This window comes from Molothrus ater, chromosome 3 (assembly GCF_012460135.2).
Source record: "Molothrus ater isolate BHLD 08-10-18 breed brown headed cowbird chromosome 3, BPBGC_Mater_1.1, whole genome shotgun sequence".
NCBI lineage: Eukaryota > Metazoa > Chordata > Aves > Passeriformes > Icteridae > Molothrus > Molothrus ater.
The window spans coordinates 44021268-44047376 of record NC_050480.2 but is presented as its reverse complement, the minus strand read 5'-3'; the positions used below and the strand labels follow the sequence as shown (position 1 = coordinate 44047376).

The 26109-nt window shown below is 40.4% G+C and overlaps 2 protein-coding genes across 2 annotated transcripts in view; both read left to right on the top strand.

The window, feature by feature from the left end:
* Positions 1-16846, top strand: part of ARID4B (AT-rich interaction domain 4B) — an 87381-nt gene extending 70535 nt beyond the window's left edge. Inside the window, 7 exon segments of the mRNA XM_054514300.1 lie at positions 4394-4478; positions 5220-5412; positions 6802-8010; positions 9849-9959; positions 12726-12941; positions 14332-14478; positions 15067-16846. Of these exon segments, the coding sequence (XP_054370275.1) occupies positions 4394-4478; positions 5220-5412; positions 6802-8010; positions 9849-9959; positions 12726-12941; positions 14332-14478; positions 15067-15197 (2092 nt within the window). The 3' untranslated portion in view covers positions 15198-16846.
* A 2173-nt stretch (positions 16847-19019) lies between these two features.
* On the top strand, positions 19020-26077 carry RBM34 (RNA binding motif protein 34). The gene is made up of 10 exons (XM_036381116.2): positions 19020-19217; positions 19383-19525; positions 20655-20874; positions 21456-21515; positions 22070-22113; positions 22621-22704; positions 22927-22990; positions 23097-23139; positions 24341-24459; positions 25693-26077. The coding sequence occupies exons 1-10, from the start codon at positions 19032-19034 to the stop codon at positions 26002-26004; spliced, it is 1275 nt and encodes a 424-aa protein (XP_036237009.1). The 5' UTR covers positions 19020-19031; the 3' UTR covers positions 26005-26077.
* The last annotated feature ends 32 nt before the right edge of the window (positions 26078-26109 follow it).

Below are 26109 nucleotides of genomic sequence, written 5' to 3'. Positions count from 1 at the left end.
AGTATTGTGAAGATTAGTCTTGTAGGCTGTAACAGCTTGATTTGGCTTTCAGTAAGTGACAACCTGGAAAAGCAACTGCCTTAGCTGGGTAGGAAGCAATTCCCTCCTCTCTTTATTCATTGTAGATTACTTAGCAGGGACAAATACTCTACTATGTACAGTAAGGGGATGTACTGAACTAGGATTTGCTAATCATCCAGAGTTTTTTTTAATTCTGTCATTCTTCTGCTCCTTAAAGTTGACTTTCCTGTTTCCCCTTTTGGTCAGGTATGCCATTTAATAGCCTGTTCTTTAAACTCATAAGTTGGAGCAGAAATCCTAAATAGCTACTAATGGTTCTTATCACAAGGTAATTTCAGTATCAGGAATTCAGTATTCAGGAATTCAGAGTAACCGTTTGTGCGGGCATGCTCACATTCCTTAGGGTACTTGTAATGATGTTGGGTAAACTTGATACTCATCCTCATTAGTTGGGGTTTTGGGGTTTTTTTTAAATGTTCTGGAACAGTGACATTAAGAACTGTGGAACTTTTTTTTTTTAAGAGCAAATAGAAAGTGGAGAAGCTGTACAGCATTATGCTAAAGGATCTTGTTACCTTCTGAGATTCAGGTGATGTGTGTGCCTGATAAAGGTCTCTGAATGGGTAGTGTTCAGTGGACTTGTAGTCAAAAGGAATGGTAGAAATCTCTACCCTCTTATAGAGGGACCTGTTTATGTTACCACATATTACCAGAAAAAGCAGAGAAATACAGAGAAACTTCTTCTGACCAGTGATGTTCTGAATTACGTGTAATACGTATTTGCTTTATATGTAACTTAAACTTCTTTGAGGCTTATGGTGCCAGTTCCTTCTGTTGTAATTTTAATCTTCAGCTCCCAGTGCAAAGAACAGTTCATTGTGTGTTTGAGGTGACTTTCTTCTGCAGTGTAATCCCAGTAATTAGAGGGTGCATATTTAAAAAGCATTTAGATTGATGAAACTGTTTGTCATTATGGTACAATATCACAAGACGTGTTATTCTTGAATGTTTCAAATGTTTAAAGCTAAGACTTATTATTTTCAACACTTCTTTCCTTCAGAAATCTGCATGTGAAAATACTAATTTCTGTCTAAGTTTGTTCAAAGATTATTTCATATACAAATTTTCTACTTTGCTGTCAACCACTGAAATTAAATGTGGAGCAAAATTTCTGGTCTTGGAGAGTAATGTATGTCATTGGGGGACAAGGAAGGGATTGTTTAAAAAAAAAAACAAAAAAGAAATTAGGCAAGCTAGAATCACCATGTAATATCTCAGTATTTGAGTATCAGACTAGTTTTTCTCCTGTCTTTGATCACAGGAAAAAAAAAAATAGTTCTCCCTTTTTAGCAGCTACAGATAGTATATACCGGACATTTTCAGTGAATTTGCCAAGACTTGCTATCTCGTTGAGGTCACTTGTCCTTCTGAGAAAAGGGCTACCTTTGCTAGTATAAATCTAGGCTGGACAAGTGTGCTTTCTTCCTTGTTTCTCCTCTAGTACTGATGTGGAAGATCAGCTGTGCAGTCTCTGAGAGTGCGTTGTGGTGCATTTTATCTTGCAAGTAGTGCCTGTGAATCTAACAGTATCAGTACATACTCTAATGCAAGGTGCTTTTCCTTGTCTTCATTTTGGTAAGGCAAGGAGATTTTCTTTATGAAAGCATTCCAGGATTTCATAAGAAACCTGGTTTAAAAAAATAAATAAATAATAATTTCTTATTAAATCCCCTGTCTTGATTTTCAAAGACATCTGTGTCACCTCTTTTAGGAGCAGCTCCCTATATTTTCTCCTTCCTCCTCACTCTCATCTGCTCACTTTAGGGTGGTGAAGCTTGTACATGTGAAAGACAGCACTGCAGTAAAAAAACCCAGGTCCTCTGAAAGTACATGCTTCTTGTAATGAGAGCTGAAGAACTTCCTTCTTTGCTAATATTTTTGGGTTAATTTTGTTTTGTGAACAGACTGTCCAAAGTAAGATTAGTGATGAAGTGTTCATATGTTAGCAGGTGCAGTTCTGAAAAGAGGCTCAAGTCTGAGTCACACACCCCGTTTTAGATGCAGCTTTCAGGGTGCTTCTCCTGGAAAATGTAATTTAGGGTCAGGTTGTCAGCTGTGGCTTGGAATATATCTTTTTTGCAGGATCTGTTTGAGCCTGGGGTCCAGTTGTCCCAGGTTTAGGCAAACTATATGTATCTGATATGTGAGTAGTGAAAGGAGCAGTGTGATGCAAAGGTGTGAAGTGTGGGGCAGCTGAGTCCCTGGAGAAGATGGGAGATTTCTGTGGCCTCCTTGCAGGGTCTGCCTGCTGGTTTGGGTGCAGTCAGGAATAAAGCAGGATGTGCTCTGGCCAGCAACTGTGACTGTCACACATTTGTATTCCAATTTGTGCTCCTTGGGATGAGGGCTTGCATGACCACTGTTTCTAGTCCATGATGTTTAGGACTCTGTAGTATTGAGAGGTGTTCTCTTCAGATGCTGCACTTCTCTCCTTTGGTTCAGTGTGCCCCCATGTCTGTCAGCTCTTGCCCCAGCAGGCACTGCAGTCGCTGTGAATCTCAGACAGTGTGGGCTGTGCACAGACTTTGCATAGGAGGAAGATTAATTTCTTATTGGAGATGCATAAGAATGAGTGAATACAAATTTGGTATTCTAGCAATGTGGTTGAGGCAGAAAGGACACTGTCAGAATCCTCACTTTTCACCATGTGTTTGTCAGGTCCTAGTGCTGTTTTCCTGCATGTATTTAGATCTAATAAAATACTCCTGCATTTCTCTGGGTCACAAAGTCCATTTGACAGGCACTTCATGGTATTCCTTAGGCAAAACATGTCTTTGTCTTGAAGAAAGATTGCTTCAAATAAGATTTCACAGTCTCACAAAATATGGGATTTTTCCATATGAGCAAGTACTCTGCAGAATTGTATTTCAGTTTTGAACCTATTTACTGACGTTTCACCTGCTAATGACAGTGTAATAGTACAATGGCAGTGGTGTCTGCAGCAGTGTAGGCAGTCTTGGTATATCATAGTCTGCATGGTCTGCTGTGAGATTTTGTGGTTTTTGTCACATGGAGGTGAAAAAGCAAAAAAAAATTGTTTTGGAAAGCTGTGTTTCAGACTGCTGCTACTTCATTTTTCACCCATTATTATGTCACATTTAAGTTAGTAGAATACAGTATTTAGCTTCTGAAATCTCTTGTATAGATCATAACTTATGATATGTAGGAAAGCATGTTGGAAACTTGCATGTTTCTCCCTAAATATCTTTAATTTATGTCAATATTGTGAATATAATTGACAGTGGTTGCAAAGAAGCTGAATTAGGACTGTGTCAGTAGTCATATATCAAAATTATGATTAAGTAAGCCCAGCTGGAAAGCCAGCATGGTGATTGTGCTCAACTCCATCTTGTACGAGTTTTTTTGAAGAGTGTGGTTTTGGGTTTTTAAAGTTGATTTTTCCCCCTCTATTTTTATGTTTACCTAGGAGGATCAAAATTTGTTTGTATGTACATTCAGGTCAAAGTTAATACCAACTAATTTTTAACTGAACTGTTTCTTATGCATATGATTCTTGAATTTACAGTTTAAATAGCAATGCAGCTTATTGTTATCAGGAGGAAAAAAATTGATTTAAATGACTCTTGACTTTTTCAGAAATACACAATCTGGCAAGCACAGTACCAAAGTTACAGTATATTCTTACTAAGAATGTACTTCTTTGGTCTTGGATTTGTACTTAACAGGTCCAGTCTTGAATAACAAGATGCCTGTTGTTAATATCTTGGTGCTATTTAGTATATTTTTGTCTTGTATCACTGTGATGCTAAGTGGAAACCTTTAACAGAAAAGGAACTGATAAATGTCCCTGTGAAGTCAGTGACTCAAAGCTGGTGACTCCAAAGGGTTACTCACTCCAGATAACTTTTTGCAGTCACTCAGGATCAAAAGAGATTATTTTTATTAACTGGTCACATTTTATGTAGTTGAAAGGATTTATTTTATTGTTATTTTATTTTATTGTCGTTTATTTCATTGTTAAGGTTTTACAGTGTATAAATAGGAAGTATACCTTTTAGAGGTCAGTACAGATTTCTCATTCAGGTAGTTTTTTTACCTGCAGACATGGATTTCTGCTGTTCTGTGCAGACTGAAACGTAGGTTTTGCATTTAGCCCTCAGTGTAAAAAGACAATAATCCTCTGAACCTTAACTGAAACGTCACAGACTTGAGAATTCCACAAATTACTTGATTCAAATTCCAATTCTGTTTTTATATGGCTGCTAATTCTCATTTTCCTCAGTTAAATTTCTACTGTGATGTGATTATCTGCTTAAAATGATAAATGTGTATGATTTCTTTTTCTCTTTAGGTACGATGAGTGGATAAAGGCAGACAAGATAGTGAGACCAGCTGACAAAAATGTACCAAAAATTAAGCATCGAAAGAAAATAAAGGTAGTTTTTCTCCCTTTTCTCTCCTGTTGCTCCCTGTGTTAGTTTGATACATAGTTAAGTAATCCTTGCCTCCCTTCCTGACCTTTTGATTGGCCTACAAATGCTTATCAGGCAAAGCAACTTCATAGCCTTTTAAACATGGATACTCTTTTCATCATGAGTTTGGCTTTTCTCCTTGAGGTGAGGAGGGGAAGCTTCTCTTCCCTTCTTTCCTGAATTTTTAATTAAATGTACAGAAATCAAATGAGGAGGATACAAATTATTGTCAGTGTTGGGAGCCAGCTTGAGGGGGGTGAAATTTGAGATCTCTCTGATTCTGCAGTGGCAATCTATGGACTAGTCCATGTGCACGGGACTCTATAATTTTATTGCCAGGATTTTTTTCAACATTAATTCTTCCACAACTGATATTTAAGCTTAGATGATGACATATTTCTTGGACAGTGGGCTGCAAGGAAGCTTTTCCTTCTGCCACTGCTGAGCCTGGCATGCTGCAGTGCCATTTCTCCTCGAGCACTGGCTGTGTTTGTTTCCCATTTGTTTTATTGTTGACAAAGTCCCTGTCTTCCATAGAAAGTCTTGGCATGAAGTGTAGGAAGGTGTTTGTAGTCCTTGAAACAAAGAGGAGAGCTTTTCTCTACAGATTGAATGTTTAAGATAACTGTAAGCATTGTTTAATTATAATCCATTATAAGATGTGTGCTCCAATCAGAAGAGTTTTTGTATCTTTTTTTCACCTAGAATAAAACTGACAGAGAGAAGGAAGAGAAGTATTCTCCTAAACCTTGTAAATTGCGACGTTTGTCAAAACCCCCCTTTCACACCAGCACATCACCAGAGACTGGGTCCAAACTTGACAGCACTGAAGCCAAAAATACTGAACAAGCTCCAGTTAAATCAATAGAAATTACTTCTATCATTAATGGGCTACAAGGTATTGTGCTTTTAAAGCTTTTTCTAATTCTGTAAATGGCCTTTAAACAGGAGTAAATGACAACATAGAATAACTGGTGCAACTAAATGCTTGAGTCTGTGTGGCTAATTATAACATCTTCAGAAATAACCCTTGGACGAAAGCAGTGTTGGAAGTTTCTGTGAATTCAGTGTGTCAATGGTCATTACATTTTGTGTTGCCATCCTTTTTTTTTTGTTTGATATAGAGCTTTTTGCTTCCTATCTAACTTCTAAATGTTTAATTTTGATTTACCTAAGCTATAGGACCCATTATTCATATCTGCATGTCTGTTGCTAGCACTGTGTTCCCCTGCCCACTCATTTAGAGCAGCATTTTAATACCTACTTGCATCTCTTCATTCTTAGTTTAGAGCATGCTTCCAGAGAAGGAAATCATGTATGGTATAGGTAGTTTGAGTAACCACAAACTTTTGTGGAAGCTGTGTGAATTTAATTATCATTCCAACTTATTTGAACTTGGATGACACTGGCCACTGAGTTCCAAAACTGTAGGTAGAATAACAATCAACATAATCTATAATGCTTCATTTCCTTAGGAAATGAGAAACAAAAACCAATTAGTGATGATACTATTAGTGTGATAATTAATCTGTAATTAACTTTACAAATCAAGGAGTTATGTATATATATATATATATTTGAGCCAATTCCTGTTTCTCCTTGAATCTGTATCTTTTTGCACTGGATGAGATTGCTGTTGATTCCTTTGGGATTATATATATTTGTTCTTCTCTCGGTTTCTTTGTTGCTGACCCTGAATTTTCTTGCAGTTGTCCTACATTCTTCTTGTCCGTTTGTTTCCCTAAGTGCCTTTCTTTATTGCTTTCACTTCCTTTTTTCCAGGCTGATCATCAGATTGGTTGGTTGGTTTGTTAGACAGTATCCAATGTGTGTGGTGATGTTCTGTCCTTTAGACTCTGGATTTTCCACGGAAAATGATGTCTGTGTTATGAGCTTTGGAAAAAAGGCAGATAATGGTAGTATTTGTCACCCATAAGAAATATGTAAGGGCATCTTCAGTTACTGGTTTGTGTGCAGAAGCTCGTATTTTATGGATTAATGCACTCTATACTTTCTCTACCTGTTCAGAAATTCCTGGAGATGTACTGTATAACAGAGAATCTTCCTAGTTTCTAATCTAGCCATTATACCATGAGTTTTTGAACTCTTCAGGAAGTACCATTTAAGAGAGAGACTGCTAGAGATCCCTGTAGCATGTCTTCATATCTGTACAGTTTTCTTTAGTTGTTTTTTTGGTTTTGTGTTTTTCAGTAATTCTTTGTAATCAGAATCAAGACAAACTTTTCTTGTTTTGTTTTTTGTTTTGTTTGGATTTATTTTTAATTAGCTTCTGAAAGTTCTGATGACAGCGAGCAAGAAGATGACCAAAGTGCCCCGAATGTTCATGCCGATGGCAAGGAGGAATCTCAGCCCGAAGCCGTCAGCCAAGATAAAAATGAACTCCGTCTAAAAGAACAGAGCGGTTCATCCCTCCCAGAAGAAACTAAAGCTCTTACAGATGCAGTGCTGCCCAAATCTGTATCCAAGTCTCCTGAAAGATTGCGGAAAGAGATGGAAGAGTTATCTGAGGATAGTGACTCCGATGGAGAAGATGAAGCCACAAAGAAGAGAAAGGATGGAAAGAAGGAGATGGTGGATAAAACAGCAAAACCACAAGTGAAGCGTGGTAAGCGAAGACACTGTGTTGCAGAGGAGTCCTTAAAGACCGTGTCACCTAACAGAAAGGATGACAAGTCCAAAAACAAAGACTCCCTTAGTTTAGAAAACAGCAGTAACAGCTCCTCGGATGAAGATGAGGAAGACAAATCTAAACTGAAAATCACTCCAACGAAAAAGTACAATGGACTAGAGGAGAAAAGGAAATCGTTACGGACAAGTACTTTCTACTCTGGATTTTCTGAAGTGGGAGAGAAAAGAATAAAGCTTCTAAACAACTCTGATGAAAGACTTCAGAACACCAGAGCAAAGGATCGAAAAGATGTGTGGTCAAGTATCCAAGGGCAGTGGCCGAAGAAGACGCTGAAGGAGCTGTTCTCAGATTCTGACACTGAGGCTGCTGCTTCTCCTCCACACGCTGCTCCCGAGGATGCTGTGAGAGAGGAGCAGCTTCAGACTCTTGCAGAAGAAGGCATTTCTTTGCCTAACTGTGAACTTGAAAAATCTTTGCCAGCAAGTGTGGATGTTAAACCTGTTGAGGAAAAACCGACTGAAGTGGGTGAGAAGAAGGTTGAATTTCCAAGCAGCGGCAGCAATTCCGTGCTAAATACGCCTCCTACAACTCCTGAGTCACCTTCCTCTGTAACTGTGACAGAGTCCAGTAGACATCAGTCCAGTGTCACTGTCTCTGAGACACTGCCACCGAATCAAGAAGAGATACGAAGCATCAAAAGTGAAACAGATAGCACAATAGAGGTGGACAGTGTGGCGGGGGAGCTGCAAGACCTCCAGTCTGAGGGAAATATTTCTCCAACAGGTTTTGATGCCAGCGTGAGCTCCAGTAGTAGTAATCAACCAGAGCCAGAGCATGCTGAAAAAGGTAAAGGAAAGGGTAAACAGAGCTGTCTCCAACCTAACCAGCTCTTAATTTCTTACATTGCTGATGTGTTTTCATTCTGTTTTGATCATAGTGCAGGGAAGTTAGTTGTTGCAGGAAGTAGTAGCCTGCTGTCCATTTCAGATGTGTGGAAATGGCATAATCATCTCGTGAGTAAAATGTAATCTGCCAGCAAGTTTATTGGCTTTTCATTTAAAATTGTGGTGGTTTCACCGAGGGACAAAGGATAAAAGAATGAAGTTTATACTGGATATGGCAAAAAAGCCCAAAGTAAACTGTAATAGCTTGTGTAAGGAACACTTATTGTAGCAAGATGGAAGCATTTTCAGCACTGTCCTTAGGAGCAGGAGATGCTTTTCTTGCATAAAATTTGATTCTCTGTAAGTCATTTGTTTTGGGGGAGAAAGCCCTCTTGCTGCTAGGATGCTTAGGCAGTCATTTCTAATTTGTATTTTTCTAGAACATTAACTTCTTAAGATTCAAGTCAAGCTGATAAAAGCATTGACCTTTTCAGCTATGTTTCACTTTCATATGTGATTTTTTGGATTGAAGTTCCTTTCCTGAAACCACTAGAGAGTGGGGGATAATAAACACTTGTGCACATGATGTCGCTGTACTGCTGCCTGCTTTTTAACTGCTGGCAAGGCAAGATCCAAAAGCTTTTTCCTGAAAGTGACTGGCTGTTTTGCAGTTCATCAAAAGTACAGCTACTTTCACTGTGTTGTAGTGGCTAAAAAGTATGAACACAAAGGAAGAAAATACATTTTGTATACAAACCTGAGACAGAAGTGGGTTTTCTTAGCTCAGTGGATTTCGGCTAGCAATTAGCTATTTTTTTTCAAAACGCCTTTAAAGGTGTGTCACCTTCAGTGTTCTGTTGGAAATGATGTTCTGAAAGTATGCAACAAAATGTGTTTCCTTAAAGGGAAGAGTTTGGAAGAGGTCAATGTGTTCCTCTCGATAAATACACCTGTATTGCTTTGCTAATTACAGCTGTGTAGGTTTAGAACTTAAGTTGCTTGGGGTTTTTTATATTGCCACTTGAAAGAACAATTACACAATTGTAAAAGAGTATTTTACATGCATTGGACTTTAAGTTCCTCTCTGATTTTGTCAGCATGTTGCCTGTTTCAGAAAATTAGGTTCCTTAATTTAAATTGTTTTATTCAAGGGGTCATTTTTAATCTGTAAGTCACATGGTTGTGAAACAACATTTGAAGTAGTTCTGAAACACTCTCTTTTAGCAGGTGTACTAGAATCCTTCTATGTTCCTTTTCAACTTTTTCCACTTGTAGTCACAATTACCAGTAGAATTTTTCCCTTTATTTTCTTGTTGTTTTTTGGGGGTTTTTTTTAACATTATCTAAGATCTTTTTTAAGACCTTCAGTCAGTGTAATTACTGATCACAGATTATGGCTTTGGTTTTTTTCTCACAGCTTTCAAGTAAAGCAAACTTTCAAAAACATTTTTTTGTCCCAGTAGGTCTTGATAACTTTTTAAATAAATGTATTCTTATTTAATTTACAGTATTAAAAAATAGTAAACCCATGTAGTTGAAGAGAAATTCTGGTGATGCATATGGAAAAGTAATTTGGAATCATCATACATGTGCACTCTGTGCAAAGAAACTTCATCTGCCTTCCATTGTCTTTCACCTCCTCTTGTCAATATAAGTGGAAAACTGAGCTGCATTAAGGATAGGCAGGAGCAGTTGCATTGTTGTCTACAAACTTAAGCCTTGAAGTGTTTTGTGAGAGGAGTGCAAGCATTTATTTTATTTTGTTTTCTTTTTTTTTTTTTTTCCTTTTCCCAATTATAGTCTGTACAGGCCAAAAAAGACTTAAAGATGCTCAGGGAGGAGGCAGCTCTTCAAAAAAGCAGAAAAGAAGCCACAAAACATCTGTGAGCAACAAAAAGAAGAGTAAAACTAGTAAGTACAGCTTAGTATGAAGTAAAAGGTGTGAAAGTTGCATGTCATTTGTTCAACTGACTGTAGGAGATGAAGTCAGTTAATAAAAAATGCATTAGGACAAAATGTTCGCATCAGGGAATTCTTAACACTGTTTAAATGAAGAAACTGCTTTACCTAAACACCAGAGTGTTTTTAAATGGCTTGTATTATTTCTGGGCTTATTTCTAAGAGCTCCTTAATATTTTGTAATTCAAGAAAACCAAGAACAGTGAGTATTTCACATATGGCAGAATTGGGACAGGTATCTCTGTATCAAGATAGCTGCCTGCTTTAGGGGGTAGACTGGGACTTGAAGGAAATTATACTCTGTATTTTCTGCAAGATAAGTTTTTGGACGTTAATATCTCTACTCTGTAGCAAATATGAGAATAATTCCAGAAGAATATAGATTCTTATTTTCTTCCTGTGCTGTCTGTTACATCTGCAGTAAAAAATGCAGGTTTTGCAATTTTTTGTAGTTGTAGAAGCTAATTGGAATAGAAACTACAGTACTGGATAAGGGAAGCTTAATAAAAGCAGAGGTGTGTTAGGGGTCGTAGGCACAGGTGTTTGGGAGACAACAAGAACAATTACTGCTTAATTTCACTGTTAATAAAAAAATACCTGGAAACAGCTAGAGACTGAAGCCTGGAAGGATAACTGTAAAAAATGGAGTTAAAGGATAACACACATATGCCATGCCTTTTTTCCTCTCTCTCCCCCAGCTTCCCTCCCCTCTTTCTATTAACAGCTTTTACTAAAAGTCTGTACTTGCTAGTCTGGTATTTGCTTCCACCCCACTTGTCTTTCATGTTCATTGATCTCTCTTCATATTTTCTCATCCTTTTTTATTCCATTTTACTGGTCTTCTCCTTTCATAATCCTTATTCCTACCCTCACCCCAGAAATTAAAGTAACCAAACAAACTGAATTTGCAGAACCAATACACCATTTTAAGCCTTGCCTTTATTCCCTTGGATTTGGTGTATTTACCCCTTTTTCTCAACCTCTGTCTTCATCAGTATGTGACACTTCAAAGCTACTACCACGTAGTCATTGGTGTGTGCTCTTTTTGTTAGATTTCAGGCACTACTGGATATAATAAGGAGAATGAATAGATAAAATGTGATTCAGCTGAAGAAAAAAAAAAAGCTTTTGGCAAAATTCCAGTGTATCTGTTAAGCTGCTTTTGTGGCAGCTTCAGCTTTTGCCTTTGCATTAAACTATTGAATGCAGGGTGCCCTCGATGCCGGGAGTGATTGGCATCTGACTCCATTGATTCAGAATGCTGAGCAATTGCTTTATTAAAACTATATTACATTACATTAATACTATACTATATTAAAGAGAATACTATACTACAAAGAATACTAAAGAAAACCCTCGACTGTCCCAAGACAGCCAGGACACAGGTTTGAGTGATTGGCCAAGGAAACAAAACAATCCTCAACAGAATCCAATTGACAAAGCACTTCAGGTAAACAATCATCCTAACACATTCCACATGTGCAAAAAGCAACAGGAGCAGCAAATAGAGATAAGAATTGTTTTATCCTCTCTGTGCTTCTCCAGGAAAAAACCTGAGAGAATTATCTCTTTCTCTGTTCAGAGAATGTGAATGCCACATTAAACCAACACCATCAAGCAACTGGCCAAGTTCTTTCACACTACATGTCTTGGGTATTCAGTTTCTCCTGTGTATATCACCAGATCATAAAGGCCAAAAGGTTCAGGGCTTATTTTGTCATCACCTGGGGCACGTACAACTGTGGCATACATTTTTCTTATTAAATATAAATTCAATGTGTTTTTAAAAACAACCCTAACAATTGAGGTTCTGCAGAATTCCTAGACATTTTATTCCACTGCTTTGCTAGACTTGTGTTAAATTACAGTCGCTTGTGCCTGCTTTCACCTGAGTTTTATTTTAGTAATGCTAAAAAACTTCAGCCTTTCAATCATTACTCATAAACCTTGTCTTTTAGATAGATTATTTTGTTACTCACAGCTCTCAAGTAAAGCAAACTTTTAAAAACTTTTTTTGTCCCAGTAGGTCTTGATAATTTTTTAAATAAATGTATTCTTATTTAATCAAATCACCCTTTGAGTGATTTGATGAAAAACCCGTGTTCAGTTCAGCCTGTTGCTTTAAAGTTTTTTCAGCATGAGGTAAAGTTCTTCTGTTTTGGGCCAGCGAAAGATCTTTTTCCAAAATTAAAAAATTGTATCATCATGTCTGAGAAATTTGTAGAGTACATCTCAGATGTTCATATTACTGATAGTGATTTTAGTAGAGGAAAATTAAAATTAAGGTGACATAAGGCTAAGAAAAGGCTGTGTTTGCTCTGATTTCTGCTATACATGTCCTAAAAATACAATCAAAGGTCTGTCTGTAACTGTTAGCTCTAAAATGGAATAGAAGTTTATATATTGAATACTGCATTAGAAATTGATGTCAGAAAGAGGTAAACAGGAGATGGACCATAACAATCAGTCTTGTGAACTCCTAGAAAAAGTGCAGCCCCATGAGCAGGCAGATGTGGTTCATTTTGTCCCCATTATATACCTGCATGTGCTCAGTGATGCAAAGAATATCAAGCCAAGCTGCCGCACCAGGATGGATTCTGTTGTTTTAAGGGATTTGGGTCAAATAAATTCCCATTGTATGAAAATCAGCACAGAGATTGCTTCTGGCAAGCTTTAGTTTGGGCTTTGTTTTGTAACAGTATCTTCTTGTTTCTTCAGCAAACAGCAGCGACAGTGATGAACTATCTGCTGGTGAAAGTGTGTCCAAGTCCCAGTCAGCAAAATCGGTTTCTACTGGTATGAAATCTCACCAAACCAAATCACTCACAAGAACACAGTCTCCAGGAAAATGTGGCAAAAATGGAGAGAAGGAGTCTGATCTCAAAGAACAGAATAATCGTTTGCCCAAAGTTTACAAGTGGAGTTTTCAGATGTGTAAGTATTTTCTTGAAAACATACCTAGTTCTAGTTCAGACACTTGGGTGATTGATTTGTAATTTTTCTCCATCCATTTTGCATTATTGCACCAGCACATTTGCTATTTCTAGGATTAAGAACTTCCACTCTGTTTCAGTCAAGCTACTGGTCCAGCTAGGGGTGAGTAGTGTGGAAGGGATCCTGCCTAACCCTATATGACCCTATCTGTCTGCCTGTCTGAAAAACAGATCAGTGGCTTATCAGTTCCCTCATATTAGTGCAACTTACCAATTGAATTTGACTTTGCTGTTTTGGGGTTTTTTTTTAAATTTCCTCCCTAGCCCTGAATTTCAGCATTAGTCTCCTCTTAAACGTATTTTTCCCAGTAGTTCTTCACAATCAAGTTGCATTCTGGTGCTCTTCAGGAGTATGTAATGTAAAAGGTCTTTATTGTCACTTACTGCCCTGTTGAGATTCATTGAACACTTTCCTGGTGCAACACATCTGAGGGGCTTTTGCTCCTTCCTTTCTTTTTACCTTGGCTACACTCCACATGCTAAAGTTGCTTGACAGAAGTCGGTCTATGGAGTGCTCTTTGACACATTTCCTGCTGTAGCTGAATCAGACACTTGAGCTTTCCTCATTTTCCCACAGCCTAACATAGTTGTGACTTTTGGTCCTTAGTGCTGCCTTCATTACAGGTTGATGTAGCGCATTTTGCACCTCACAACAGTGTAAATGATTCTTAAATGCTTTTGAATGGAGTGTCTCCTGTGTGGCTTCCCCGGACTGAAGCAGAAGTTTCTCCTGCCTGTGCTACCCACTGCTGTGTGCCATGCTGTGGAGATCTCCCAGCTGGAAACAGCCAGAGGGGCAGCTCCTGTGCTGGCCACGTCCAGCATGGTTGTCCTGTATGGTTTTTCCTTATGGCACGTATGTCAGGGGCTCCACCAGAACCACCCCACAGCTGTGCACATTGCTGTTGAAACCTGCTTGTTTTGTACCAAGACAAGTCAGGCCAGGCTGACCTTCCCCTTGTCTGGGGCCAAGCTGAGCTCCAGCAAGGACTGAAAGCAACAGGCTCAGAGCTAGTTTTGGTGATGTTTTCATCCCTTGTCTTTTTTTTTTTATCCTTTTCCTCCTGATGGGGAAGGGAATGTGTCTTTTTTCCTCTCCCAGTTCCTTAAAAAGCCCCCAAAAAGCGTATGGGAGTATCTTGTAAAGAATAATAAAAAGTGAACAAATTTGGCGTGATAAAGAGCAGCTGCTGCTGCTGTTGTTTCTTAGCTTTGCTGTCTGCTAGCCCAAAGCACTTCACTAAAATTGGAGTATCTTCCACTTCACTGACATCCAGAAGTGTTCGGAACTGCTTCAATACAATAATTAACAGAGATTGTTTAACTTGCAGCTGACTTGGAAAATCTGACTAGTGCTGAGCGCATAACAGTTCTCCAAGAAAAATTGCAAGAAATCAGGAAACATTACCTGTCCTTGAAATCTGAGGTGGCTTCCATTGACCGAAGAAGAAAGCGCTTAAAGAAAAAAGAGCGGGAAAGTGAGTGCTGGAAACTAAATTCTGCTTTTAGAGGGCTTAATTGCATGTTGTGTTAAGGTACTGGATAATTTGCTGGGAGATGTGTGTCATTTAGGAGTGTGGTTTTGTTTGGGTTTTGGGAGATGCTGTGTGCGGGTATTTTAGGGCCATTAGGAGGATCAGATACCCAGTGACTGTGGAGAGGGAAGAGCGTTACCAAGGTGTACAATCTGTTGAATGCTCTTGAGGAATAACCACTTCATACAGGAAAAAATGTACAGAAAATAAGCTTTTCTGAGCAGTGAACAAAGGGTATTAATAACTTCTAATTTTTCCTCAAGTTACAGATAAATGTACTGAAGTGTTGCTTGTGGGCCTAGTTAGTGCTTTCCCCTTGAGATAAGGGATTTATTCCATGACTTTAGGGGATACCAGTTAAGTTGAGTGCTTGCTACACAAACGGGGCAGTAGAAAAGAAACCAGTCTTTTCCATTGCAAGGCATTGGTTGCTGGAGTCAGTATGTACCAGTGCCTGCTGCTGAGCAGGAAAACATGTTTATTGCTTGATTTATGAATCTCTATAACCTGTGTTTTCCTTTTCCTGCGCAGGTGCTGCTACTACATCATCTTCCTCCTCATCACCTTCCTCTAGTTCCATTACGGCTGCAGTTATGTTGACGTTAGCAGAACCATCTATGTCAAGTTCATCACAGAATGGAATGTCAGTTGAGTGCAGGTGACAGCAGGACTTGCCAAAGCACTTTGCACTTAATGGCTGCTGAGGGCCACTCTTTTTTTTTTCCTTTTTTGTTTTTATACTGCACAGTGGCACAAAATTCAGACAAGCACTATTTTGTATTTAAAGTTGTTTCTTGACAAGCTAACTTTGCACTTAAGTGCACTTTTATGAAGAAAAAGTACAACAAACTGCTTTTCCTCAAGCAATAATTGTTTCCAACTTGTCTGGGAATTGTAAGTCCAGTGACTCGAAGGCCTTCCACTGTGGCAAATGGAGGCTGTTCACTGCCTGTAGAGACAGGACAATAAGTATATAGTTGTTGGGGTGATCTAAATCAATGTGGTAAGGCTTACTGTATTCCCTGGTATTTTGTTAAAGCTGGAACATTTGATATTTTTCCATTTATTTATGACAAATATTGAAAATATTTTCATTTGTACAAGCTAATTGTTTTTTAACTGCTAAGTCACCTTATAGTGGCTTTAATTGTATACGTCAAGCACATCTATTCAAAACCTGCAGTTAGTAGGATGTCTGACATCAGTCCTGATAACCAAATATGAGGATTCCTTTTAAAAGAAAAAAAAAAAAAAGACTGACTAATGTTTACAGGTTTGAATTAGGCTTAAGTAGGTTACTCTGGGTTTTAAGAACCCGTTAATTGGAATGAAACTACTGTACTTTGCCATTTTTCTATAAAACAGTATTTTTTTTTAATTTTGATAAAATACATTATGAAAAAGAAAGAAAATGGCTAACAAACTGTATTAAATCTTAATGTATAAAGATTGTATTCAGCCAGTTTAAAGTGTATATTTATTCATAATGGATTATAACAGGTATATTTTTGTGTTTTCTTGTAAATGTTTCTTTTCCCCTTAAAGCAACAAATATTTCATTTGTAATGCTTATTTTGTTACGAGCTTCTAGGAGAGGACTTCAAGAGGGAGCAAGGTGTAAGGTTATAATTTGTGGTTGCTGATACCAACACTGCCACAAAAGGATAGTTGTTTTTAAAATGACTAGCTAGCCGAGTGGTAGATGTTTAATTTTTTAAATGCCTTGTACAAATTCCAAAACCAACTTCAAAATGTTTTCACTTGTATTGATTTTATGTTGAATGGATCCCAAGCTCTCTCCTGTCAATTCTATACCTTTGTAAGACATTTGTATATTGCGGAAGTGTTCATTCGAGCTATTTAATACCTGGCACTGTTAATACACAGTACTTTATTGTACAGATTGTTTTACTGTTTTAATTGTAGTTCTGTGTACTTCTTTTGCCTGGGGAAATAGGGGCTGGCATGTTTTTCTTTGTTTTCTGGCAATACAACATGTAAGAATTTGAAGCATTTTGTTTGTAGATGCTAGAGTGTCAGAATCCTTTTCATTTGACTTTTCTAAGAAAAGCATTTTCAGTCTTCGTAGTGTGCGCTTAAGGTTATAACTGATTTTATTGAAAATGGTTTCAAAGTATTCAGAATTGTACAGGACTGTAAAAATTTGTTGACAGACATTGAAGGAAAAGCTTATAGAAAAAAGCTATAAAATATATATTAGGTTCTGCAGAAAATGGAGAGTTATGTAATATATTGTACAAATGTAAGCAAAGGCCTCTGAAATAAAATGCCATAGTTTGTGAATCCCTGATTTTGTTTCTAACAGTTTAATTAAGCAACTGTAGCGTGTTCATGAAAGTTACATCGAGCTGCAGAATCAGTTCAGCAAATGATCTTTGGTATGCTGTAATGGACATAGAAAGGTAAGATAGAGCACGTGCATTTGCCTTATTTTCTTCCTAGTGATTAATTCAAATCCATCCTCTTTTTCAGCAGAAGGCGAAAGCATGGCCCATCATTAAGGCAGAGCCAGTTGAAACAAACTACTGGCTGTAGTTCAGGTGACCAAAATACACCTGCAAAGTGACAGATTACTGATGAGACTGACAGTAACAACCCATGATAAATAAGCTTTGGAAACATTGACTGTGTTAAAAATTATGATGATCCAAGACTACAGGGGTAATTTTAATATTTTCAGTGAAGCTACTAAGAGGATATTTTCATCTGTTTAGTGGAATCAGAGTCATGGTAGTTCGGTTCTGCTTTTCAGTTTTAGTAGACATAAAGGGAATGGATGTAACTGGGAACTACATCTGGGCAAGCAAGATTCAAATATAGCTCTTCACTCACTACTAGTTCTTGATCAGCTTTCAGTTTTAGTGCCAGCATATTTGCTTTGATGTGACAATTACTGACTCTATGATCTGCTTTTATTTACCTTTTTAAAACAGGGATCATTAGTCAGCTCCCTGCTCCCAAGTCAAGTTTTTGCATAAATAGGATTTTTGATTTTCTGTGATACAGAGATTATTTAATTTTCATAATATTTCTGATGCAGTTTAGTGGCTACTCAAAACATTTGTCTGAATGTGTTACATTGCACCTCTCCTGTGAAGTTTGTCTGTAAATGGTGCTCTCCAGATTCATGGAACCACTTGTCTCCCTGTAAGTAACAACGAAGATACCTTTGGCAGACTGTTAGGCAGTTTTATCCCATGCTCCAGTGGGTCAAATCTGAGTTGATTTTCAGAGCATGTACTGTACGTAGCTTTACATGTGGGTGCATTCCCTGCCTGGCACGGGCGCTCTGCTTGCAGCTGAGGCAGTTTGCCACTAGCACTGCCTGCTGGTTTGTGCCCGTACTCTTGAGCACCTGCTTGGACCACGATCCCAAAGGCAAAGCAAGGCAGACATCCCCTGCTGTGTTCTCCACACCTTGGCTGAGGGACAGACTCAGGTTTGTGTGTCCCACAATTGATTGTGTTGGGGATAGCTGAGATGGGCATATGCTGAGGGAAAACACGCTTTATTTGAAGGCTCTGCAGTGCTCCCACTGCCCCTTATTGGCAGTTTCCACTGAAACCTGTCCATACTTATGACTGGGTAGTTCCCATCACACTGTGGAATTTTCCTGTTGGCACAGGGATTGAACTCTCTCTCAGGCAGAGTTCCTGTATGCCTCTTGCAGAGTTTCAGTGGCCACGAGTCTCTGAAATGCACTGGATGATGGTTGAGCCTGCTCTGCCCCTCCTGTGTCACTACAGTGCTGCTCTTCTGTGTGAAAGCAGATTGGAAAAGCCACCTGCCCCTTTTCAAGGATTTGTGTATTCTCTTGGACTGACCCCATCCATGAGGGTCACTACCTTTCCTGGCATCCAGCAGGCAAGGCAAGAGTGATACCTGGTGCATGTGTCAACACCAAGACTTCTATTCAACAGCTGGGATGCTTGTTTAGCCTTCGGATGGATGCTGGTGCCAACAGATCTGCTTATAGTGGCAGCTCAAAAAGTGCATCAAACGTGTAATGAGACAGCCAAAGTGCTGTCAGGTTTGCTTCAGCTCCCCTTGGAACTGAGGGTGGTGGGAAATCAAGTCCAATCTATGACCAAACACCACCACGTCAACCAGACATGGTACTAAGCACCACAGTCCAGTCTTTTCTTAAACCCAGGCTTGGTGACTCCACCACCTCCCTGGCAATCCGTTCCAATATCTAATCATCCTTTCTGTGAAGAAATTCCTCCTCATGTTCAACCTCAGCCTCCCCTGGCCCAGCTTCAGACCGTGTCCATCTGGTCCCGACGTTGGATGTTTCCCGGGTGCCACTGGGCCCACGCGCGGCCCGGTCCCGTGGCGGCCGGCAGCAGCTCCCGGCCCGCGGCTGCAGGGGGCGGGCAGGAGGGAGCGGGGGCGGCCCGGGAGCGCCTCCCGGCCCCGCGCAGCGGAAGTGACGCGCCCGCCCGCTCCCGCTCGCTCCGCGCTCGGTGCCCGCCATGCGGGCCCGCCGGGGCGGCGCGGGGCCGCGACAGCGAGCGGCGGCCGAGGGCCAGGAGGGGCGGAAGGAGCCGTACGTGGTGGGGCAGGTGTCGGGCAGCCTCGGGGCGGCCGCCGCCCCCGCCGCGCCCCTCGCTCGCCTCTTCAGCTCCGCCGCCCCGCCGGTGCTGGTGGCTGTGCCGGCGGTGAGTGAGCCAGCGCCGGGGGGCAGCGCGCCCGCCTGGCCGGGGCTGCGTGAGCCAGCAGCGGGGCGCTTCGGGCAGCGGCGCTCCGAATAAGTTTGTGAAGTAACTTCAGGGCGTTCCTGGAATTTTGGCCTTCAAGTCTGTTTCTCTCATCATTTTTTTAAGGAAAAGAAGAAAAGGAAGCGCACAGTAGAAGGGGAGAAAGTGTCAGAAGACCAGAGTTTATCCAACATAGAAGAAGCTCCGGTAAAAGCAAAGAAGGCCAGAAAAAAGGAACATTCAGAGGCAGAGAAAAAACTGTCACAAAGGTGAGTGACACCTTTTTATAGTAAAGTTAAAGCATCTACATTAATTGTAATATGAGTTCGATGAAACAACGAAGTTCTCGTCTACTACTCATCTTCAACTTGACGTTTAAGATCATTTTTAGGATAGTGCAAATTTTCTGTGGTGTTCCCCTGAAGGAGGAAGGTAGTGCAGCTTCTCGTCTACTACTCATCTTCAGCTTGGTGTTTAAGATTATTTTTAGGATAGTGCAAGTTTTCTGTGGTGTTCCCCTGAAGGAGGAAGGTAGTGCAGCTTCTTGAAACGCTAGGTCTGCGAAATGCAAATGCCTTGCTAGAGAGCCATCAGGTCCAGCGGCTGGAGATGGAGACACATGGGTCTAGTTCTCTCTGGCTCGGGGAGATGATCTCTAGCTGTCCTTGGCTTTATCCAGCAGAGGTGGTTCCAGCAGGAGCGAGGTGCCAGGCACGGAGCTGTCTGTGTCCTGCTGGGCCTCTGCAGTGACACAGAACCTCTCTGTCACTCTGTCTGTTCTCTTAAATACTTGAAGTGAGGTGCTTCAGAGCAGGCTGGAAGCTGCTCACTCTACAATGCACTTTGGATAACGAAGGGAACTTGATTGTAGCACAAGGCTAACCTACCTCATCCCGTCCCTGAGCCCACAGAACCCGTTTGCTGTGTTTGTCTCTGTAGCCTTCCAGAGGCTCCTTCAGATCTGCCCCTTGTTCATGCTCTTACGGCAGGTTTGGATAGAGCAAGACTTGTAAGTGCATGGCAGTGTTCCAGGGGTTTGTTCTGAGTCTCCTGCATAATGAAAATGATTAAATCTGTTCTAAGTTCCAACATAACACAAAGATGGTTTTTTCCCCTTCAATTTTAGAGGCTATCAAATTGTTTAATTGTGAAGTATTTCTGTATTACTACTGGTAAATAGTGAATGCAGTGTCCTGGGGACAGCAAATAGTTTTTCATGTTACTGAATAGTTAGATACATTTTTTAATGCAGAATAAACAAAATAATGTTTGAAATTTTAGAGTTTAACATAATGCTCTCAAATGTAATTTAAAGTATCTTGGAGGCTCCAGTTCTTTGACCCCAAATCCCCAGGTTTTTTCCCATCAGTTGTAACCTGCCTGTTCATTTCTGGTCAGGGAGAATGCTTTGGAGCAGGCAGATGAAGAGGAGGATCAAAAATTGTTTCAGAGCAAAGTGAAGCAAAAGAAAAAGGCTTCTCAAGCTATCACCAAAACTGTTGTTAATTCAGCTACGGGTGCTACTGCAAAACAGCAAAAGAGAAAATGGGTGGCTGATAAAGCAGCAGACAGAAGAACGGTGTTTGTTGGAAACTTGCCTGTCAGCTGCACTATTCAGGTATGTGGGTGGGTTCTGTCTGCTTAAGGAATGAAAGGAGTTGCAGCAGTCCTCAGTTTAAGGGGATATTTCCAGCTGGGAAGTCACACACACTTGTGATTGGAGCTGCTTTTGGGGATGTAGGAAATGATGCTTGTTCTTAGAAACCATTAGAGACAATCTCTGGTTTCCTGGAGTTCCTGCAGCAGTGGATATAGCAACTCTTTCCTGAGTAGAATTGGTCAGTTCCTTGTCAATGAAAAAAATGACTGAAAAAATAAGAACTGCATTTACAAAAAAGTTACTCTGCTTCTAATTTTATCTGCAAGCAGTGCTTCAGATTGTTACAAAAAAGATACTAAATTTATTCTTTCTTCCATAGTAAAAGGCACAACTTCCATTTTGGCAATCTGTAGAAGAAGGTGCCACAAAACCCACAGAAATAGTTACAAATTACTTGCATTTTGTAAGTAGCCCGTTAAGGGACCTCCTGTAAGTAAGAGGAAAACAGTGTAAGAACAGTATTACCTACAAATACTGAAAAATAATTCTCATTACCAGGTTGAAAAGTGTACTGAGTGTTTGCAATATCATCTGTTTAGGTATTGACATCTCTTTTTAAGAAGTATGGACCAATCCAATCCATTCGCTTCCGGTCTCTGGTATGTTTTTCCCTTAAATGTTATATAACAAAATTATTTGTTGATGTTGAAGGGCAGTAGTATTTGTAAGGCTTGTACCCTCATTAATTCAGAAGTGGTTTGGGGTATGTGGGTTTTCCTATTAAAAGAAGCCTTGGAGATGTTACCCCAGGAGCACCACAGATGGATTTTTTCTGTAGCAGCAGCTGATCCAGGATCAGAGCTTTATGTTCTCTGGAAGTGGAATGCCTTTGTTATTGCTGGTTTGGCTGAGGCATTGCTCACCTGTTTTTAAATCATATAGCAAAGACACATTACTGTAAATCAGGGTACTCACTAAAATAGTTGACAATAACCCTCTTGGAACTCAAGAAATATATCAAAGTCAAGGCAAGCTCTTTAACTCAGAGGGTTTTTTAGACCATCTCTAGGTCCAGCCACTTCTGTCATTTGCTCACTGTTCTGGCTGTGTTGCTTTGGGTGGCCCCTGCTTGAATTCATCTTTGTCTTAGGGAAGACTCTTTGTGATAAGTTAACACTAGGCCCACCTAACTCAAGCTCTTTTTATCTTTAAGATTCCAGCAGAAGATACTGTATCCAAAAAGGTAGCAGCAATCAAGTAGGTTCCCTTGTGACTTTTGTGTATTTTTCAAGGCCTAAACAATGTTTAAGTGTTGGTAATTAAACGTTTGTCTCTATTAGGTTTTTTCTATGTATTTTGTGTTTCTTTGTCTTTTGTCATTACCTTTGTGTGTATTAAGTTTTCTCAAAAAGTTATAAAGAATTATATGCTATGTATCCTTGTAATTTGTTACCTGAGGTTGCATTTCTTATATTTTAGGAAGGAGGAAGATTCTAAAAGTTTTTAATTTCTTTGGATGTGTTTATGAGCTGAGGAAGCTTGCTCTGGGTGCATATAAGAGCTAAACAAGATGTGGGGTGCATATAAGAGCTAAACAACAGTGGGACTCCCTTGCCTGTACAGGGGTAGCTTGACCTGCAAGGGAAATGAAGTTGTTATTGTGCCAGAACAAGCAGAGGCATGAATGTGTTCAGCAAGAAGTGCCTGTGCACTGCACAGCATCAGCAGGATTTCAGCAGTAACGCTGTCCTTTTCCCGTTCCAGGCATAAGGTGCACCCGAATGCAAAGTCTATCAATGCTTATGTGGTCTTTAAGGAAGAATGTCATGCCCAGGAGGCTCTGAAGGAGTAAGTCTCAGTTTTGTTCCTCATACCCTGTTAAAGAGGTAGTTCACATAGATATATAACTAAATTTAAACAACCTCCCCTCTTTTGATTGAATCAGAATAAAATGTTGTTCAAACTTAAAAGTAAAAGTAACTTTGCTTTTGGAATACTGCTATGCAGTGACATCGTCAATTAAGTAATGTTTATTTCATTTTTAACACCTTTTGGTTTTGACCACAAAAGGAATGGAACAGAAATTGCTAGTGGATTTCACATCAGAGTTGACACTGCATCTAAGACCAGTTCGGTAAGTAATGTGTGTGGCTAGAAATTCCCTTTTCTGGTTTGGTTGTGGGGTTTTATTGTTTTCTGTAACAAATAACTTACTGTCCCATCTCTCTTGTTTCCTTTAGCACGACAGTAAACGATCTGTATTCTTGGGAAATCTTTCATATGGTAAGCCTCAAATGGACTGTTATGCATCATTAATTTGCATTTATGGAATGGTTGAGGTGAGGCTTTTTATTTCTTGGTATTAGGTGGATAAATACCTTTCGCTGGAGGTAATTTTTATTTGTTCATTGGAACACCTGAAGAGGTTGTAAGTTTCTGTCCAGTTCTGCACCTTGATTGTTTCCTTTATTGTAGGCAGCACTACAAGTGCTTTTAGTTCTTGTTGTTGCTTCATGTTTTTTAAATAAATATGACTAAGTTCTATAGGCCATGGCTCTATAAACTGTTCAAGGGTTACCAGTACCTGTTGGTGAACCAATTCCAGTGATGGATAGTGATGGCTTCTCCTTTTTGTGCTTTCTGTGAACTGCAGCTGAGTGACTCTGTCCGGGTGGGGCTAAAAGTGAGATTTGATGATCCTTGTGGGGCAGTTTCAACTGAGAATATATTCTGTGATTTGCTATGCTCTGAAATTACTTCAGCAGTTTGGACCTTTCTCAGCATGTCGAGGTCCCATTGCTGTAGTTAAACCTGTACAGTTGATTTCAGGTTTAACCTCAGCAGAGAGATGTTTATGTCTATGTCAGGGGATTCCATGAAGCATACCCATACAAAAAAAGAAAATAACCTGCATTTTTGCGATGGCACATCACATTTGTCTGCCTAGGCGTGAGATGGAGAAAGGCTCATACACCCAGCCATTATCAGAATAATTGTGTAGAGGCTGTGGTTGGAAACTGCAAATCCCTTCTTCCCCATTCAGCTCAAAGTCATGGCTCAGTCAATGAAGAGTTGAAGAACTGCCAGCTCAAGCTCATTATCATCAGCATTAATTCTTAGAAAGAAATTCTGGCATAAGGAGGAGCTACAAAAATGTATAGCAGAATTCTCAATTTCTACTGTGTTCCAAGCATAAATGAACTAATATGAAAAATCTATTTCAGTCTTTGCCTTAATTCTTTAGGATTTACGTCACACTATTCCAAGCTGGAGAAGCAGTAACAGTCAGAGCAAATAGCCCTTCATAAAGTTTGCGTTGTCAACTTGCTGGGGTTTTTCTGAACCACTGATATTTGTCTACCTCTCCTTATTCCGTATTCTTTGTGTCCCTGAATGGGTAAATGGGAAATAACTGGGTGTGGGCCAGGCTTCCAAGGCTGTGTGTCTCCCTGAAGGGGCCTCTGTTCCGTTGTGTTGCCCGCAGATATCCGCGATGATGCCGTGCGGGAGCACTTCCAGGACTGTGGAGACGTCGTGGGAGTGCGAGTGGTGAGAGACAGGATGACGGGCCTGGGGAAAGGCTTCGGCTATGTCCTCTTTGAGGTACGTGTGTGAGTCCCTGGGGTATGTGTGTGAGCCCCTGGGATACGTGTGTGTGAGCCTTTGGGGTACGTGTGTGTGAGCCTTTGAGGTACATGTGTGAGCCCCTGGGGTACGTGTGTGTGAGCCCCTGGGGTACGTGTGTGTGAGCCTTTGGGGTATGTTTGTGTGTGAGCCTTTGGGGTACATGTGTGTGAGCCCCTGGGGTTCGTGTGTGTGAGCCCCTGGGGTTCGTGTGTGTGAGCCCTTGGGATACGTGTGTGTGAGCCTTTTGGGTACGTGTGTGTGAGCCTTTAGGGTACGTGTGTGTGAGCCCCTGGGGCACGTGTGTGTGAGCCCCTGGGGTACGTGTGTGTGAGCCCTTGGGATACGTGTGTGTGAGCCCCTGGGGTACGTGTGTGTGAGCCCTTGGGATACGTGTGTGTGAGCCCTTGGGATACGTGTGTGTGAGCCCCTGGGATACGTGTGTGTGAGCCTTTTGGGTACGTTTGTGTGTGAGCCCCTGGGGTAGCTGTGGGCCTTTGAGGTACATGCTCCAGGGCACAGGGAGCTCTTCAAAACCTGCATTGGGATCTGCCCTTGGAGCATTTTTATTTTTATTTTCATTTTAGTAATTCTTTGAGGTCTGTGTGTGTGTAGGTAGGAAGTGAAATGGTAGCGTTGTTGTGTAAGGTGGAAGCAGCTTGGAAGACTGGTTCTGTGGAAGCAGATACAAAACACAATATTTAAGGTGTTGTATACACTGGGGTAAAGACTGAACAGAGGGACAGATGAGTTAGTTTGGTGTAACTTCAATGTTCTTCCATTTCTTGTGTGTCAAAATGTGAGTGGACCTCTTTCCTGCAGCTGGTTTGCATTCCAGCTCTCCACTTTTGATTCAGTCTGACTTCCTTCCTCATGCCAGTCTCCCAGCCTCATTTTCCCTTAGTTCATTTCCTGCAGCCCAGGAAATGCCTTTTTTTCCCAATTTTTCCCTGTCTCTCTCTGCCTCAGACGTTGGTGTCTCATTGTAGGCTGTTTCACAGCCTGTTTTCAAGTGTCTGTGCCTCAGTGTGTGGGCTGTGTGGAGGTGCTGGTGTTCGCGAGCGGAGATGTTGTGTCATTCCTTAAATAGAGTGGTGTGAGTGCTCTGCACTGTAAAATTCTGCTTGCCAGTTTTAAAGACAGGTAACTCTTTGTTTGAAAGCACTCAGCTGGAAGTAAAGCTGCATTTAAAGTGGCTGTCTGCTTTTGTAGAACACAGATGCTGTACATCTTGCTCTGAAACTCAACAACTCTGTTCTGATGGGAAGAAAGATACGAGTGCAGCGCGTGACGGACAAGAAGAAAGAACAGAAAGGTCCAGACCAGTCTCGTGCTCCCAAGGACAGAGCTGATAAGAAGAAGAAAAAAGAAAAGAGCTTCTCTAACGATTCTTTTGTTGGTGAAAAAGCAAACCCATTAAAGAAGAGCACAAAACCAAAAAGACTAAAAACTACTCCTAGGAGTAAAGCTGGGAAAAACAAACAATCCTTTGATAAAAAAAAATCCAGAAAAAATGCTGACTAGTGTTATGAAGATGGATGTATATGAGAATATTTTTTAATATGTGAGAGTGTCATAAATTTTGTTTGCTAATACAGCTGTTGTCCTTCGTGGTGTTTGTTCTGGAGC

Coding starts and splice junctions, on each gene's coding strand:
- RBM34 (XM_036381116.2), top strand. CDS start 19,032: ATGCGGGCCCGCCGGGGCGGCGCGGGGCCGCGACAGCGAGCGGCGGCC. Junction 20,875..21,455: donor CTGTCAGCTGCACTATTCAG/GTATGTGGGTGG, acceptor TCATCTGTTTAG/GTATTGACATCTCTTTTTAA. Junction 21,516..22,069: donor CCATTCGCTTCCGGTCTCTG/GTATGTTTTTCC, acceptor TTTATCTTTAAG/ATTCCAGCAGAAGATACTGT.